Source organism: Antedon mediterranea, chromosome 5 (assembly GCF_964355755.1).
Source record: "Antedon mediterranea chromosome 5, ecAntMedi1.1, whole genome shotgun sequence".
Lineage (NCBI taxonomy): Eukaryota > Metazoa > Echinodermata > Crinoidea > Comatulida > Antedonidae > Antedon > Antedon mediterranea.
The window spans coordinates 24,503,491-24,517,108 of record NC_092674.1 but is presented as its reverse complement, the minus strand read 5'-3'; the positions used below and the strand labels follow the sequence as shown (position 1 = coordinate 24,517,108).

At 32.1% G+C, this 13,618-nt stretch overlaps 1 protein-coding gene across 2 annotated transcripts in view; it reads right to left on the bottom strand.

Annotated features, from left to right (window-relative positions):
• Positions 1 to 13,399, bottom strand: part of LOC140050009 (guanylate cyclase soluble subunit beta-2-like) — a 45,606-nt gene extending 32,207 nt beyond the window's left edge. For both annotated transcript variants that reach the window (XM_072094989.1, XM_072094990.1), the window contains exons 1-2: positions 13,270 to 13,399; positions 3,891 to 3,964 (exon numbers count right to left, since the gene is read on the bottom strand). In XM_072094989.1, the coding sequence (XP_071951090.1) occupies positions 3,891 to 3,964; positions 13,270 to 13,272 (77 nt within the window). In that variant the 5' untranslated portion in view covers positions 13,273 to 13,399. The remainder of the gene's footprint in view (positions 1 to 3,890; positions 3,965 to 13,269) is intronic.
• Positions 13,400 to 13,618: the final 219 nt, after the last annotated feature.

Here is a 13,618-nt window from a genome sequence, read left to right as displayed (position 1 = left end):
AAATGTTATGACATTACACAAGGGGAATAACGGATCGTAGTCATGTGATGTTATTTCGGCCAATCAAGTTATTCTATTAACACAGACCACAAGTAATATAAAATAGTATATTTATCCCAAAACTCTTCAATTTCGTTCATACTGCTTTACTTTATCGTTTTGATTTATCTTTTATTTTTTTATATCTAACGTTCAGATCTAGCCACTGATATACCACAATATTTCCATTTCCATTTGTTGAGTAATTTGCCTTTTGATTAATATAGTATTGGTATTATAGCAATAAATGCATGGAACGGGAACTGCATTACTTCCATTTTAATTACGATAATGGTCGAATGTTTTCTATACGGATAAAATAAACCGATTTTTGTTACAATGTAATCCCGTACAAGATCAAATGGCGTGCACGTGTATAATGAATTATGCGTGGGTTGAATTAACTTATCCTAAAAGCAAACAAAACAGTACAATAATACACTAATTGTATGTATCTTAGTTGCAGTATTGAAAGAAAACGTTTTAAAGCTTATAGTGCGATTATGATCAACAATTGTAACCTACTAAATGACTTATTTATGAATAATGTTGATGCCACAATGATGTGAATGAAGATGCTGATGAAGATTTTGCTTCTGATGTTACTTATGATGTTGCTTCTGATGTTGCTTCTGATGTTGCTTCTGTTAATGTTGATGAAGTTTGGATGTTAAGAATGATTTTGCTTTGTTAATGAATAATGTTTCTTTACAATGATGTTGCTTCTGATGTTGCTTCTGTTAATGATAACAATGTTGATTAAGTTAGGTTGTTAAGAATAATGTTGCTTATATTAATGACTAATGTTGCTTATACAATTATGTTTTTGAAGATGTTGCTTCTGATGTTACTTCCGATGTTGCTTCTGATGTTGCTTCTGTAAATGATAACAATGATGTTGATGAAGTTAGGTTAAGAATAATGTTGCTTATGTTAATGAATAATGTTGCTTTTACAATGATGTTTATGAAGACGTTGCTTCTGATGTTACTTCTAATGTTACTTCTAATGTTACTCCTGATGTTACTTCTGATGTTGTTTTTATGTCGATTCTGATGTTGCTTCTGTTAATGGTAACAATGATGTTGATGAAGTTAGGTTAAGAATAATGTTGCTTATGTTAATGAATAATGTTGCTTTTACAATGATGTTTATGAAGATGTTGCTTATGATGTTACTTCTGATGTAACTTCTGATGTTGCTTCTGTAAATGATAACAATGATGTTGATGAAGTTAGGTTAAGAATGATGTTGCTTATGTTAATGAATAATGGTAATGCTACAATGAAGTTACTTCTGATGTTGCCTCTGATGTTACTTCTTGTGTTACTTTTAATGTTGCTTCTGATGTTGCTTATGTTGATGAATAATGTTGCTTCTGATGTTACTTCTAATGTTGCTTCTGATGTTGCTAATGTTGATGGATAGTGTTGCTTCTGATGTTGCTTATGTTGATGGATAATGTTGCTTCTGATTTTGCTTCTGTTGATGATGACAATACTCAAACAAAAAAACAATACTTAAGAAAAATGTTGGTAGTTCAGATAAACATAGATTTGAAGATGGTCCTTGAGATATATTGAAATATCTTGTAATATTTTGGTTGCTATACTGCATTATAGTCACAAAAAGGACATCAACAACTATCTATTGCTTTGCATGTTTGTCACTCGGTATTTTAATAAGTCATGGAAAGTGATAATGATTATTGAGTTGATTGATTGTCGATTGATGTAGTTCACACTTTGTGCAATCACCTTCTGGAATTTGGTCATTTAAACACAACTTGATTAGTAAATGTACGCTAACAAGGTGATGATCATAGACACGCAATATATTAGAATAGCTATATGCTATTAATATCACTCACCAGCATCATAATCCCCAACAACAACCACTTGACCTCCTCCACACCGTTCATCAACCTACCACCCGGTCCCTTTTACCGTCCACCACCACACGGCTTTTACCGGCCATAACGACCTGGCCCCGAAACTGTCTCATTTCCCTCACCGTCCACCATCACCTTCACAACCATCGTTCACCACAACCACCAGTCCCCAGTCCACCGTTCAGAAACATACAACCCCACCATCACCACCGAAACCACCACCACCACCCGGCCTCATCCACCGTCCACGCCTTCTCTTTAACCGTATAAATCGCTCTCACCAAAATATTTTCATTCATTTTACAAACTTTATCTTGGACGCGTTTTCATAAGAAATACCTAATTCTACTTAATGAAATGCATGCGTACTGGGATTCTACTTCATGGAGGGTCGGATGGTTACACAGAAATAGGGTGTGTTGTCTACTAAATGAAAACACAACAAAAAACCACAAACACTTAAAATGTTATATCAATATTCCAAATTGATAATAATAATTTATAACACTAAATCAATGAAGAAAACTGTATTAAAACACCATACATAATTAAACATAAACTATACTACTTATTTGTCTATAGAACCTCCGGCACATTCGATATTGGAAATAGAAATATTCTGACGTATAATTGACTACATCATTCACTAAGACGCGATTATTGTCAAAAATCGTAAAGATTAATATTGCTTGGTAAGCAATATATTATTAATATTAATATTTAAGATGATGTGTACACTGGCTTATTGCTAAATTCAACGATAACCGTAGGAATATCGTCAATTAAGTTGTATTTAAGTTTCAGCTTTTAATAAAGTCGGGACATTTAAATTGGAAGTTTGAACATTGTAATTGGAAAGTATTAAATATGAAATTGATATGAAGATATTATTTTAAACCTAGGCCTACATTATTGGCTATTGAAAGATGTGGGTCAATTATCTTATTGCAGTCACTTATTACTGATCAGTATTGAAATATTTATAGCTTCTTAATAACACATTTATGGATAATAATATTTATGAACTTGGAGGATTTACTAAAGATGCTTTGAAAGATGATGAAATTAACAGAGCAATTAATTTCTCCTGATTAGTGTACGATATCATGTATATCAACAATAAATAGCTACGGTGTTTCTTGTCTGCTGACTACAACATTTGTCATACACAGGTAACTTCTTATGCATCCTGACAATAAGACATCGAACGCGAATACACTGGTTGTGGTGCAGTGTTTTGGACGCTGGATTACCGATCTTGAGGTCGTGGTTTGAATCAATCCATCCGTGCGCTGATTTCTCTCTGCATTCTCTCCCATTTCGCTGGAGCTTTCGTTTATATTTCGCTTTGACGTAAAAATCCTAGTTTAAATTAGTTTTTATTTTAACATTGCCGGATTTCCTGAACGTAATGATTGATGATAGTACATGAAATAAACTACATTCTAAAACGTGAAAAATCGAACCAATCGGGTCTTGTGTAGCCATTTGACATCTATGTGGTCATTTAAAGCTCAGCTACAGGCATGTATTTCAGATATTAAATTTGGTTAAATATACACAAATTAAAAAATATGTAGGCCTAAGAGAACGAAAATGAATCGTAAATGGTCAAGCTACCGACTTTGGCAAAAGTCTATAAAAATCAGTTTTAGTAGTTTCATGATAAGATCATGCTGACGGGAAAACTCCAAAACGGTGGATATTGTTTTTTCTTGTTGATCAGAAAAAACAAAAAAAAAAAACATTTCACATTCATTTAAATAAATCAAATGAAAAAAGAACAGGGATTTTACTAGGTAATTTGAATTATCACCTAAATTATACTGCTATTTAAAAATATCATGTATTACACAATCGACATAGGGAAAATAGATGAATAATTAATATGTATCGTCAATAGAAATTACACGACTTGAGAAAGTATCAATTCATTTAATATCAATATGTATTATGTTACCTTATTTTGATCCATGCTTCTGTTCCAAATTTCTCCTCAACAAGTGATTTGACACACTGATTTATAAATCCATACTGAAAAAGGGAGAAAATCAAACATTATTATAAAAAATCTTATACATTTCACGAAAATAGAAGAAAAACATGCATATGAATTCAGTATAACCTTTAAAAACAAATCGTATGCTAAATCAGCAAAAAAAAATAGCGATAGTAGTCTTTGACTTTCAAATAAATATTAAAGTTTTAAAGAAGGAGTTCCAAATCGAGATTAATGCCCCAATAATATCAGAGCACCGACCGATGATTGTACAGATGAATTCAATATAATTATTAATAAGTATATTCGTGAAACTTTTATAAGAAACGGTTTTGTACTTTCTTTATTTAGACATAATTAATTTAAGGCCTATTTAACTGTTAAGATTACTTGACAATATATATCGCCAAGTTCAAAAACTGGCAACCATGGAACATGCTTGTCCGACTATTGGTTAAATAGTGCCCCCCCCCCCCCTCCCACCTCCACCCTCCCCCGTAAGCTCTCAAAGTCGATGGCTGGTAGACGAACATCAATTGATTATAGGAATACACATTGCAATGGCAACCGGATACTCCCATTATAATATCATAGGCCAATAAGTAGATATAGGCATATAACTGCTAGTGGTATTTTGAATTACAATCAATTAACATTTGACGGTAGGTTTGTACATTCTGAGACACCGCACTTTAATAGCTGTAGGCCTATTGTTATAACCTCATCTTAATTTGTCAATGTTAAATCAGTTGTACTTTAATTACTCTATACTTAATTCATGGTCATGAGTACTGTGCAAAGGCCCAGCTATGTGTATTTGAACATTTAAAGTAATTAACACAGAACAAAATATTAGATAATAAGTTATTCAAGACATAGTGTACATTTGGTTAAATCATAACACAAACAAAAATCAAATCAAATCAAAATAAAATACGCAATCCACGGTGGATACACCCACTATCCGATTACGTTGATGTATAACAAAATCAATAAGGGTATTATATAATAATTATTACAGACTCATTACAATATATATAATAATAAAAAATGTAGGATGTAGTGTGGTAAATGAAATTAAATACCCGGATGAAAAGGAATCTGCAGGTTAAATGAAATAAATCTTAATTAAACCAGGGAGAATATTGAAGATTATATTACGATTTCAATATTAATACAGAGAATTGTTATAATTATAACACATAATAATTACCTAACTACCTTACGTTATTCACTAATCTGAAAATATTCATTATTCACACTGCAAATGAATGACGAAATACCTGGGACCACAATTTATAGTTATCTCAGATAAAAATGCGAATTGGTAAGAACGAGAATCTGGCTATGGAAATAACAATACCGATAATCGAACTCTTTTAAATTCCAGATTTTTCATCTTCTTGCTTTTTATGTATGTATGGATTTCATCCTTGTACAGTGTAAACTGATTCGGAACAATAGCGAGTCAATAATCGCTTAAAGATGTATTGTCACCTCAAAAACATGAACAATGAAGATTAATTAAATCAGACGTTGAAAGGGTTAATTTGTAGTTAATCACTTCCGTAGGAAAAAGAAACGAAAACAAATAATGTTTTCACTTATAAAATAACATAATAAATGGTTAAATTTAACTAAAAATCCATTGGCTGGCAGCCAATTTGACTATTTTTTTGCTTTAAATTCCAGTTTTTCAGGTAAATTAACCAAAATAGATGATCTTATACAAGATACTAATACACGCCGTCTTCACACGCCATGGCAGTGATAAATGTGTTTTAATTGGTATTATTTAGCACTAGCCGGTTGTTCCACTCTTAACAACCACTTTTATTTACATTATACGTAAAAAAATCGATAAAACAATAATAAGTTGTTTTTGTTGTACTGTATGATTTCTCAGATTAAGAAACTTTTTTTAATTAAATAAATAAAAAATAAAATAAAAAAATAAAAAGAATAAAACATTAATTATAATATGTTGATATCATTTTATTTTGTTTATTTATTCGACCAGCACGAATAGCAATAGAATACAACAGGGGCAGCTTAAAGGCAAAATTTACACAGACGAGCGGTAACGGTAAGCGGAAAAAATCTAGAATTGTATGACCATTTACACGGAGCGGTTGAGTGGAAACGCGGTTCTGGATAGATACAGATTCAGTCGTTGAGTGAAAACGCGGTTCTGGATAGATACAGATTCAGCCGTTGAGTGGAAACGCGGTTCTGGATATATACAGATTCAGCCTTTGAGTTAAAACGTGGTTCTGTATAGATACAGATTCAGCCGTTGAGTGAAAACGCGGTTCTGGATAGATACAGATTCAGCCGTTGAGTGGAAATGCGGTTCTGGATATATACAGATTCAGCCTTTGAGTGAAAACGTGGTTCTGTATAGATACAGATTCAGCCGTTGAGTGAAAACGCGGTTCTGGATAGATACAGATTCAGCCGTTGAGTGAAAACGCGGTTCTGTATAGATACAGATGCTATGTGGGTCAAGCTACGCGTTTTTTTCGCTTACCGTTACCGCTCTTATGTGTAAATTGGCCTTTAATTAATAACACAGAATGTTCACCACGTACCAATTTATACATAATCATAGTCCAACGAACCTTGCACATGAGTAGCTCTTTGTAAATGGTTATACAGCAAAACAAACCATCAATCAGTTCGCAAATCAATACGAATAGTTGTTTAATCAGTGATCGCTGAAACCGTATATCTCAGATGGTTTACATTTGATAATTAACATTGATCATAATCAAGCACACTCAGTTTATTGAAAATAATTTCACTATTGTTTAAACGAAACCAAACTCATTGAGTCGTTGACATCAGACCATAGGATAAATTAAACTATAATAATAACGAGTGCCTAGGCTTAGTTTTACCCGGGTAAGATGGTTTTATGGGCACTAAATAACAAAGTCTGGTTGCCTGAACGGGTCAAGATGTAGTATGCTTGATTGTTAGATTGCTATTAATAATAATAATAATAATAATAATAATAATAATATCATGGATTTACATAGCGCCTAATGTTGTGAAACCTCTAGCGCTGAACATTATTACCCCGGTCAATTTTTTGCATCAAACACGTATGGAAATATACTCTTATATGCAGCTAGTAATCAGCGCAAAGTTGTGTCTTGATCTAACCGGGTACCCATTTATACACCTGGTTGGAGATAGGCAAACGTAAGTAAAATATCTTTTCCATGTGTAGGCCTACAAATATTATTCTCCATGTGGTGAAAACACCGAATTTAAAATCCTTTTTAAGGACACTTTTGAATGACCATTATAGCAATAACCATTCATTACTACCTATACAATTTACGATATGAGTCATTGTCCTAGCCTGCCATTTAATTTCTATCCGGCTGTATCGCCTCCTCATTTATTTTCCAAATTGTAGATATTTTACACCGAGTGAGAAGTGACATCAGAGTTAAATAGCTGCCGAATGCTGCTAACACTATTGTGTAATCCTGTACAACTTTTACATGTTATTGTCCTGATAAAACACGCTCAGTGTAATTAAATATAATTAGAGAAGAGAATAATAATAATTCTAAATAGGTCTAAAGGGATTCATTTAAATATGGGTCTATTGCAAAGGTTGTGGATATAGATACAAATGGAATGCATTATCGTTGTTCAGTTGCCCGAAGGCGTTGTAGATCAATTTCGATTTACTTTCATTTGTCAATAATGCTATTATGTAGTGAGAAACATAATTTTTCGTCGATAATACGTTGTAAACAACACATACACAGATTGTTTATATATATTTTGTGATAATATACAGGCTAACTAGGCATCTGATAACATTGTGTCAATAACACACGTTAGTAACAAGATATACAGAATTGCTGCATGGCGTTTGTGATAATAACGGACTCAGGTCTCGGAAGAACACAGCCAAGACATTGAATGTGTGCGTATTTAAGGAAAGGGGGAAAATAGAAAAAAAGAGGGAAGTAGAAGGAAAAGGAAAAGTAACAGAAGAGGGCCAATTCTGTGGGTATCAGTGATTAGCTCAATTGAGATACAAATAATAGGAAAAAAGCTAAATCAAAACAAAAGACAGCCAGAAAGAAACAGAGTGTCAATCTTTCGCATACCGCTAATCGTTCATCCGGACAATTAGTGATTGTAAGAGGAAAGTAAAATTATCGTGTATTTTCAGTAAAAAACAAAGACGTTTTGACTGATAGAGATTATGACACTACACATAATGGAAGAATACAAATATTTTTTTTTTGGGTAAAAATAAGTCTCACCACGTAAGAACTAAATAGAAATATCGATACATTCCAGCCTGGCAGTACAGAGTCTTGGTATTAACTAACTTATTTGCCACAAAAACAAGGCCAACAGCCATAAGTCGTGTGCTAAAACGCATAGTGATACCGGACAGACAGACAGACCGACAGACCGACCGACCGACATAGTGAACTATAGAGTCGCGTCCACGCGATTAAAAACTTATTTGCCACAGGACGCCTTAATATCATCAATCAATTCGTTTTAATGAAGATTCTATACAGTTTATCCTGTTGATGGAAAATAAAATAAATAAAAATGAACTTATTGACAAAAGCGGAATGATCATCAAACTAGTTTGTGCCTAAATATGGTAGTGATATGCTCAAATATGGTAGTGCTATGACATCATCATGTCCATACAATGGGCACATCACATTTTTTAGTCGCATAAAGTTTGATTTGTAGACAGAGATTAAGATAATAATGAATGCAAATTGTTGCTTAGTTATCATTGCAATGTCTTTGTAATATTTCTGCAGTATGTCTATGTAAAATTCCGAAAAAAAAGGATATATGGATGGCATAAACATGATGTATGCGCAACCTGGAAAGAGTAAATTGGTTATTAGATCCAAGATGAAACATGTAAATTCATCATTTGTATTTAATACGATTAGTAAAAATGTATGTGCATGTATTTTAGCATTCATTGATAACATACAACGATACTAATTCGAAATATGGAGGATATCTGAGGAAAAATAAAAATATCTAAGAACATTTAGATACATGACAAGAATATGGAAATCAAAATGAATCAGGATTTTACATAAATCATTCAAAGACGTGCAACAACAATAAAAATATACAATAAATACAGAAGCAAGCGAAATACATCACGAAATCTAGGGAGCGACAGAGGGCGTGCTAATTTTTAATTCTACACATATTGAAGATATAGATAACTCGAGTTTTTTTTTTCAAATAAGTTCAGGAATACAATATAGGGACTAGATATGTTTTATAACGTTTTCGTATAACGTTGGAAGAGAGGGAAAGCTTCCCCGCAATTTTCACAAATAAACAGACAAATAATTAAAGCATTCGAAGATTCAAGTGGAGAAGCCTATTCAAAATACTGTACTAATGTCTATCATTGTTATGTTGGCATACAACACTTCGTTTCGGATAGTCTTAAGGCCAATTTGGACAGACAAATATTAACGGTAAGCGGTAAACGGAAATATTTAGAATATTATGACCATTTTACACGACGCGGAGCAAGCGGGTGGTCGGGCGGTTTCCCATTCATCTACGTGGAACAAGCTACGCGCTTACCGTTCCGCTCGTCTGTGTAAATTGGCTTTTACGAAATAAAAAACCACACCATAGGCCTATACCACTTTTTTATAGTACCATATTAGTAAGTGGCAAATAAAAGATACCCATAATTGAACCATGTCGTGATGCATATAAATAGTGGTTGCCTAGCGCACACAGCATTGTGGTTGGTTCTCCTATATTGGTGATTGTAAGTGTGTGTACACACAGTATTTGCCTACTCGTCTTGGGGCTATTTACACAATTAGCCTTGCTTTGTTGGTTTAGCCATCAGCATTTTAAGAATTAAGATACAAGTTTGTACACTGAAGAGGAACTAATCAGTGGATTGATACTAGATTATTAGGATAATTGTTGAAACGGTTGACATTGAATGCCTTAAGAGATGTTTAATTAATAGTTACGTTGAGTACAAACACATTTTGTAAGGCCGAGCACGATTATGAATAGGATTACACTGAAAAGTACAACAATAAGAGCACCGATAAAAGACATTTGCTCAGTTTTCTATCATGACGTATTTTGTACATACACGAAAGAAACGCTTCTCCAGAACGACAATCCAACACAAATGTATACAAATGATACACTTTGTATCATAGGAGTATCTTTCACGGGCTAGTTTGTCACAGTGTATTATGTAATGCTGTTACGAAAACGCTGTGATGAAAACTTACTGTATTACATACAAGATATACGCAATGCGCAGATACAACTGCCTAACCGATGTAAGATTTTTTGATTTTTTCCAAGATTGCGTAACACGTAAATGCTTTCACATGTTCGTACCAAGGTACGGTAACAAGTCACATTTTGAACGTGTGAAATCTGGTATAAATGTTATAAATTTTTTATAAAATAATAGTACACAGAACATAATTGTTTGTGTACCGTATACCTTTTAAGAAGTGGTCAGTTCGAATCATACCAGAGTTGTTTTTAAAAACACTTCCACACGATACTCGTCGGATATCAGGATAATTAAAATACAATTAAGTGAAGTGAACATTCATGATTTTTTTTTTTTTTTTTTTTTTTTTTTAATTTCATACTCATCCAACAGCGAGTAACTCGCCAATTACAGGATAGATAAACTATTTAATAATTTATCGTGCTTATAAACAAAGTCTCATTTGAGGCTTAGGGAGTGGAGCTGAAAGAGTCATGAGTTACAACCCTGCACTAGGTCAGGATTGAACCCGGGACCTTGGGATTGGAAGGCAAGCACGTTAACCACCAAGCTACAGCTCCACTACAAATTGATGATTGTTTTGATAGGAAACCTAATCAAATTAGTTCAGTTTAATATACCGCGTAGGCTACAATAATTATTAATGTTTTATAGATTTGAGGTTTTAATTCGCTTCCAATGCCAGAAACTCGTTCTATTGTAATCTAAAAGCATTTAATACTAAGTGTATACATAGTCATAGAAGAAGTAATATTATGTACACACGCACCCTGCACGTACAGTTAATTGTTTCAGGGGACGCAAAGTTAATATTTCATAGATCCACTTTCATAAACTGTTAATTATTTTAAAATATTAATATAAGTTATGTACCCATTAGTTGAATATTATTTTTCGTAGTATCTAGTTATTTAGAAGGTTCTAGGAAATTGTTGAAAAAGGAGACAGTCATGTTTTCAATTTACATAAAAACAAAAATTGCGCTTTTATTATTATATCTTTCTCTAAACTATATATTGGAAAACATTAATATATATATATATATAAACCAATCAGGCAAAGAACATTAATTCTAAACCGCCCGGTGATATACTGAAATTTAATTAATTAATTTGAAACGATAAAGATGAGGTATTAGTATATATATATATATATATATATATATATATATATATATATATATATATATATATATATATATATATATATATATATATATATATATATATATATATACTAATTATTTAAAAACAATACAAGTTATATACCCATTAGTTTGAATATTATGTTTTGCAGTACCTAGTTATTTAAACGGTTCTAGGAAATTGTTAAAAAAGGAGAGAATCACGTTTTCAATTTACATAAAAACAAAAATTGAACGCTTATTATTATATCAATTTTTCACTAAACTATATTATATTGGAAAATATTTTTAGGCCTACTATTTCTCTGTATATTAATCGTATATGACAATTATATTTAAAGTTAAGTATAAGTCACTGCAAGCTTGCTCCAGGTTAAAGAGGAACGCTACTATGTGACATAATTTAACTTATTGCTTTAAACCTTAATTAAGAGTAGTTTTGATAAACGTCAGATGCTAATTATGAAACATACAACATGAAGTTGTGGCTTGGTGGTTATGATGCTTGGCTACCACTCCAAGGATCCTGGGTTCAAGTCCTGTCACATGTCAGGACAAAATTACAACTCCACTCCCAAAAACTCGTAATAAGACTTTGTTTATGTAGAGCATCTTGTGTATATGTTTGTCTTGTGAACCTCTGATGGTCCCTAATGATCATCAATTGCTGGATGGATGGTTCACCCTCATTAAATATGGTAAAAAGGAATCACATGATTTTTTAAAGATGTATTATTGTCCGCGCCCTCAAAATTTGAAAAAATGAATACAATATGAATACAATCAGACTTTGAAAGGGCAAATTTGCTGTTTTAATAAAGTTATTCACTTCCATAGGAAATAAACCGAATAAAAACAATGGTTTCACTTAGAATAAAAGACAATATAAACAATTGTCATTAAACAAAAAAACTTCATCTGACAATTTGACTCCTTTTTTAAGGTAAATACCTTTTTTATCTAATGTTAACATAGCATTTTTTTTAAATCGTCAATCATTCCTTACGATAAAAAGTGATCAAGTTTTTCAAGAGCTGCTGCAAACTTGCAAAGCTCTGTCTACACTATCAAACTATCAAAGTGTGATATGCCCAAATATGGTAGTGATATGCCCAAATATGGTAGTGATATGACATCACCATGTCCTTATATGGGCACATCACTCAACGAGAAAAAATGTGCTACAGGAAAATGAAATAAAATGAAAATGAGTTTCTAAATTTATTCATATCCACAATAAGAATTATTATTAATTTAGAATAAGAATATTTATATCTAAGAAACAAAATTTAGAGAAAATGGACCCGGAATATAAATATTTCTTGAATTGGAATAAAAATTACGCTTCTATTAAATGATCAATAACTATTTTGAACATAATATATATAATATATATATATATAGTCTTTAATTCAAGAAAACCAATGGTTATTTATGAACATGACAATGTTGGAGAGAAGTTAAGTTGTTAAGAAAAAAAGCACAATAATTGTATTTAATTAGTAATGAAATATTTATATAGCATAATATCGATATCGAAAAATTAATGATACTAAGAAACTTAGAAAATGTTAAAATTCGAGTTATTAAATTGTTATAGTGTATGCGTTATAGCACATATATATGCTCCAATCATTAAACTATACAAACGTGATAAGAGAAAAGTTTGACAAAAAGATATGACTGAACGTAAACGTGAAGTTGACAAAACCCAGAGAAAGACAAAATCCACAAGTGCTTAACTTAGAAGGCGCGCACAACTTCAGAAAATAAATACACCTTTGAAGGATTCATTTTTTTAACCAATGTAATGACACCAGACATTTACATAAGATTTGATACTTTCTATGATATAAAATTACCAGACCTTCGACCGAACTTACCATTTTCGTTCAATTTCTCTTGATTCCAAACAAAAAACGTAACTAATTCCGAATCAAATACGCATAGTTAAATCCATGGGAAAGCAGAGTCGTTCGAAACTCAACTAAACACATCTTCCTCATATCTCACTTGATTCTTTCTGCGGTGATTCTCGTTACCATAGATATAACCAGACGATAATATGAAGATTCTAGAGACTATTCCATTTAGTCAATAGGGGTTTCAAGATTTTATAATGGATAATGAATTCATTGATCACAGAGAACAGAATAAATAAATATATCTACTAGAAAAGTACACTACGTATGATACCCATTTATACTATACTTCAGAAATAATAACAAATCT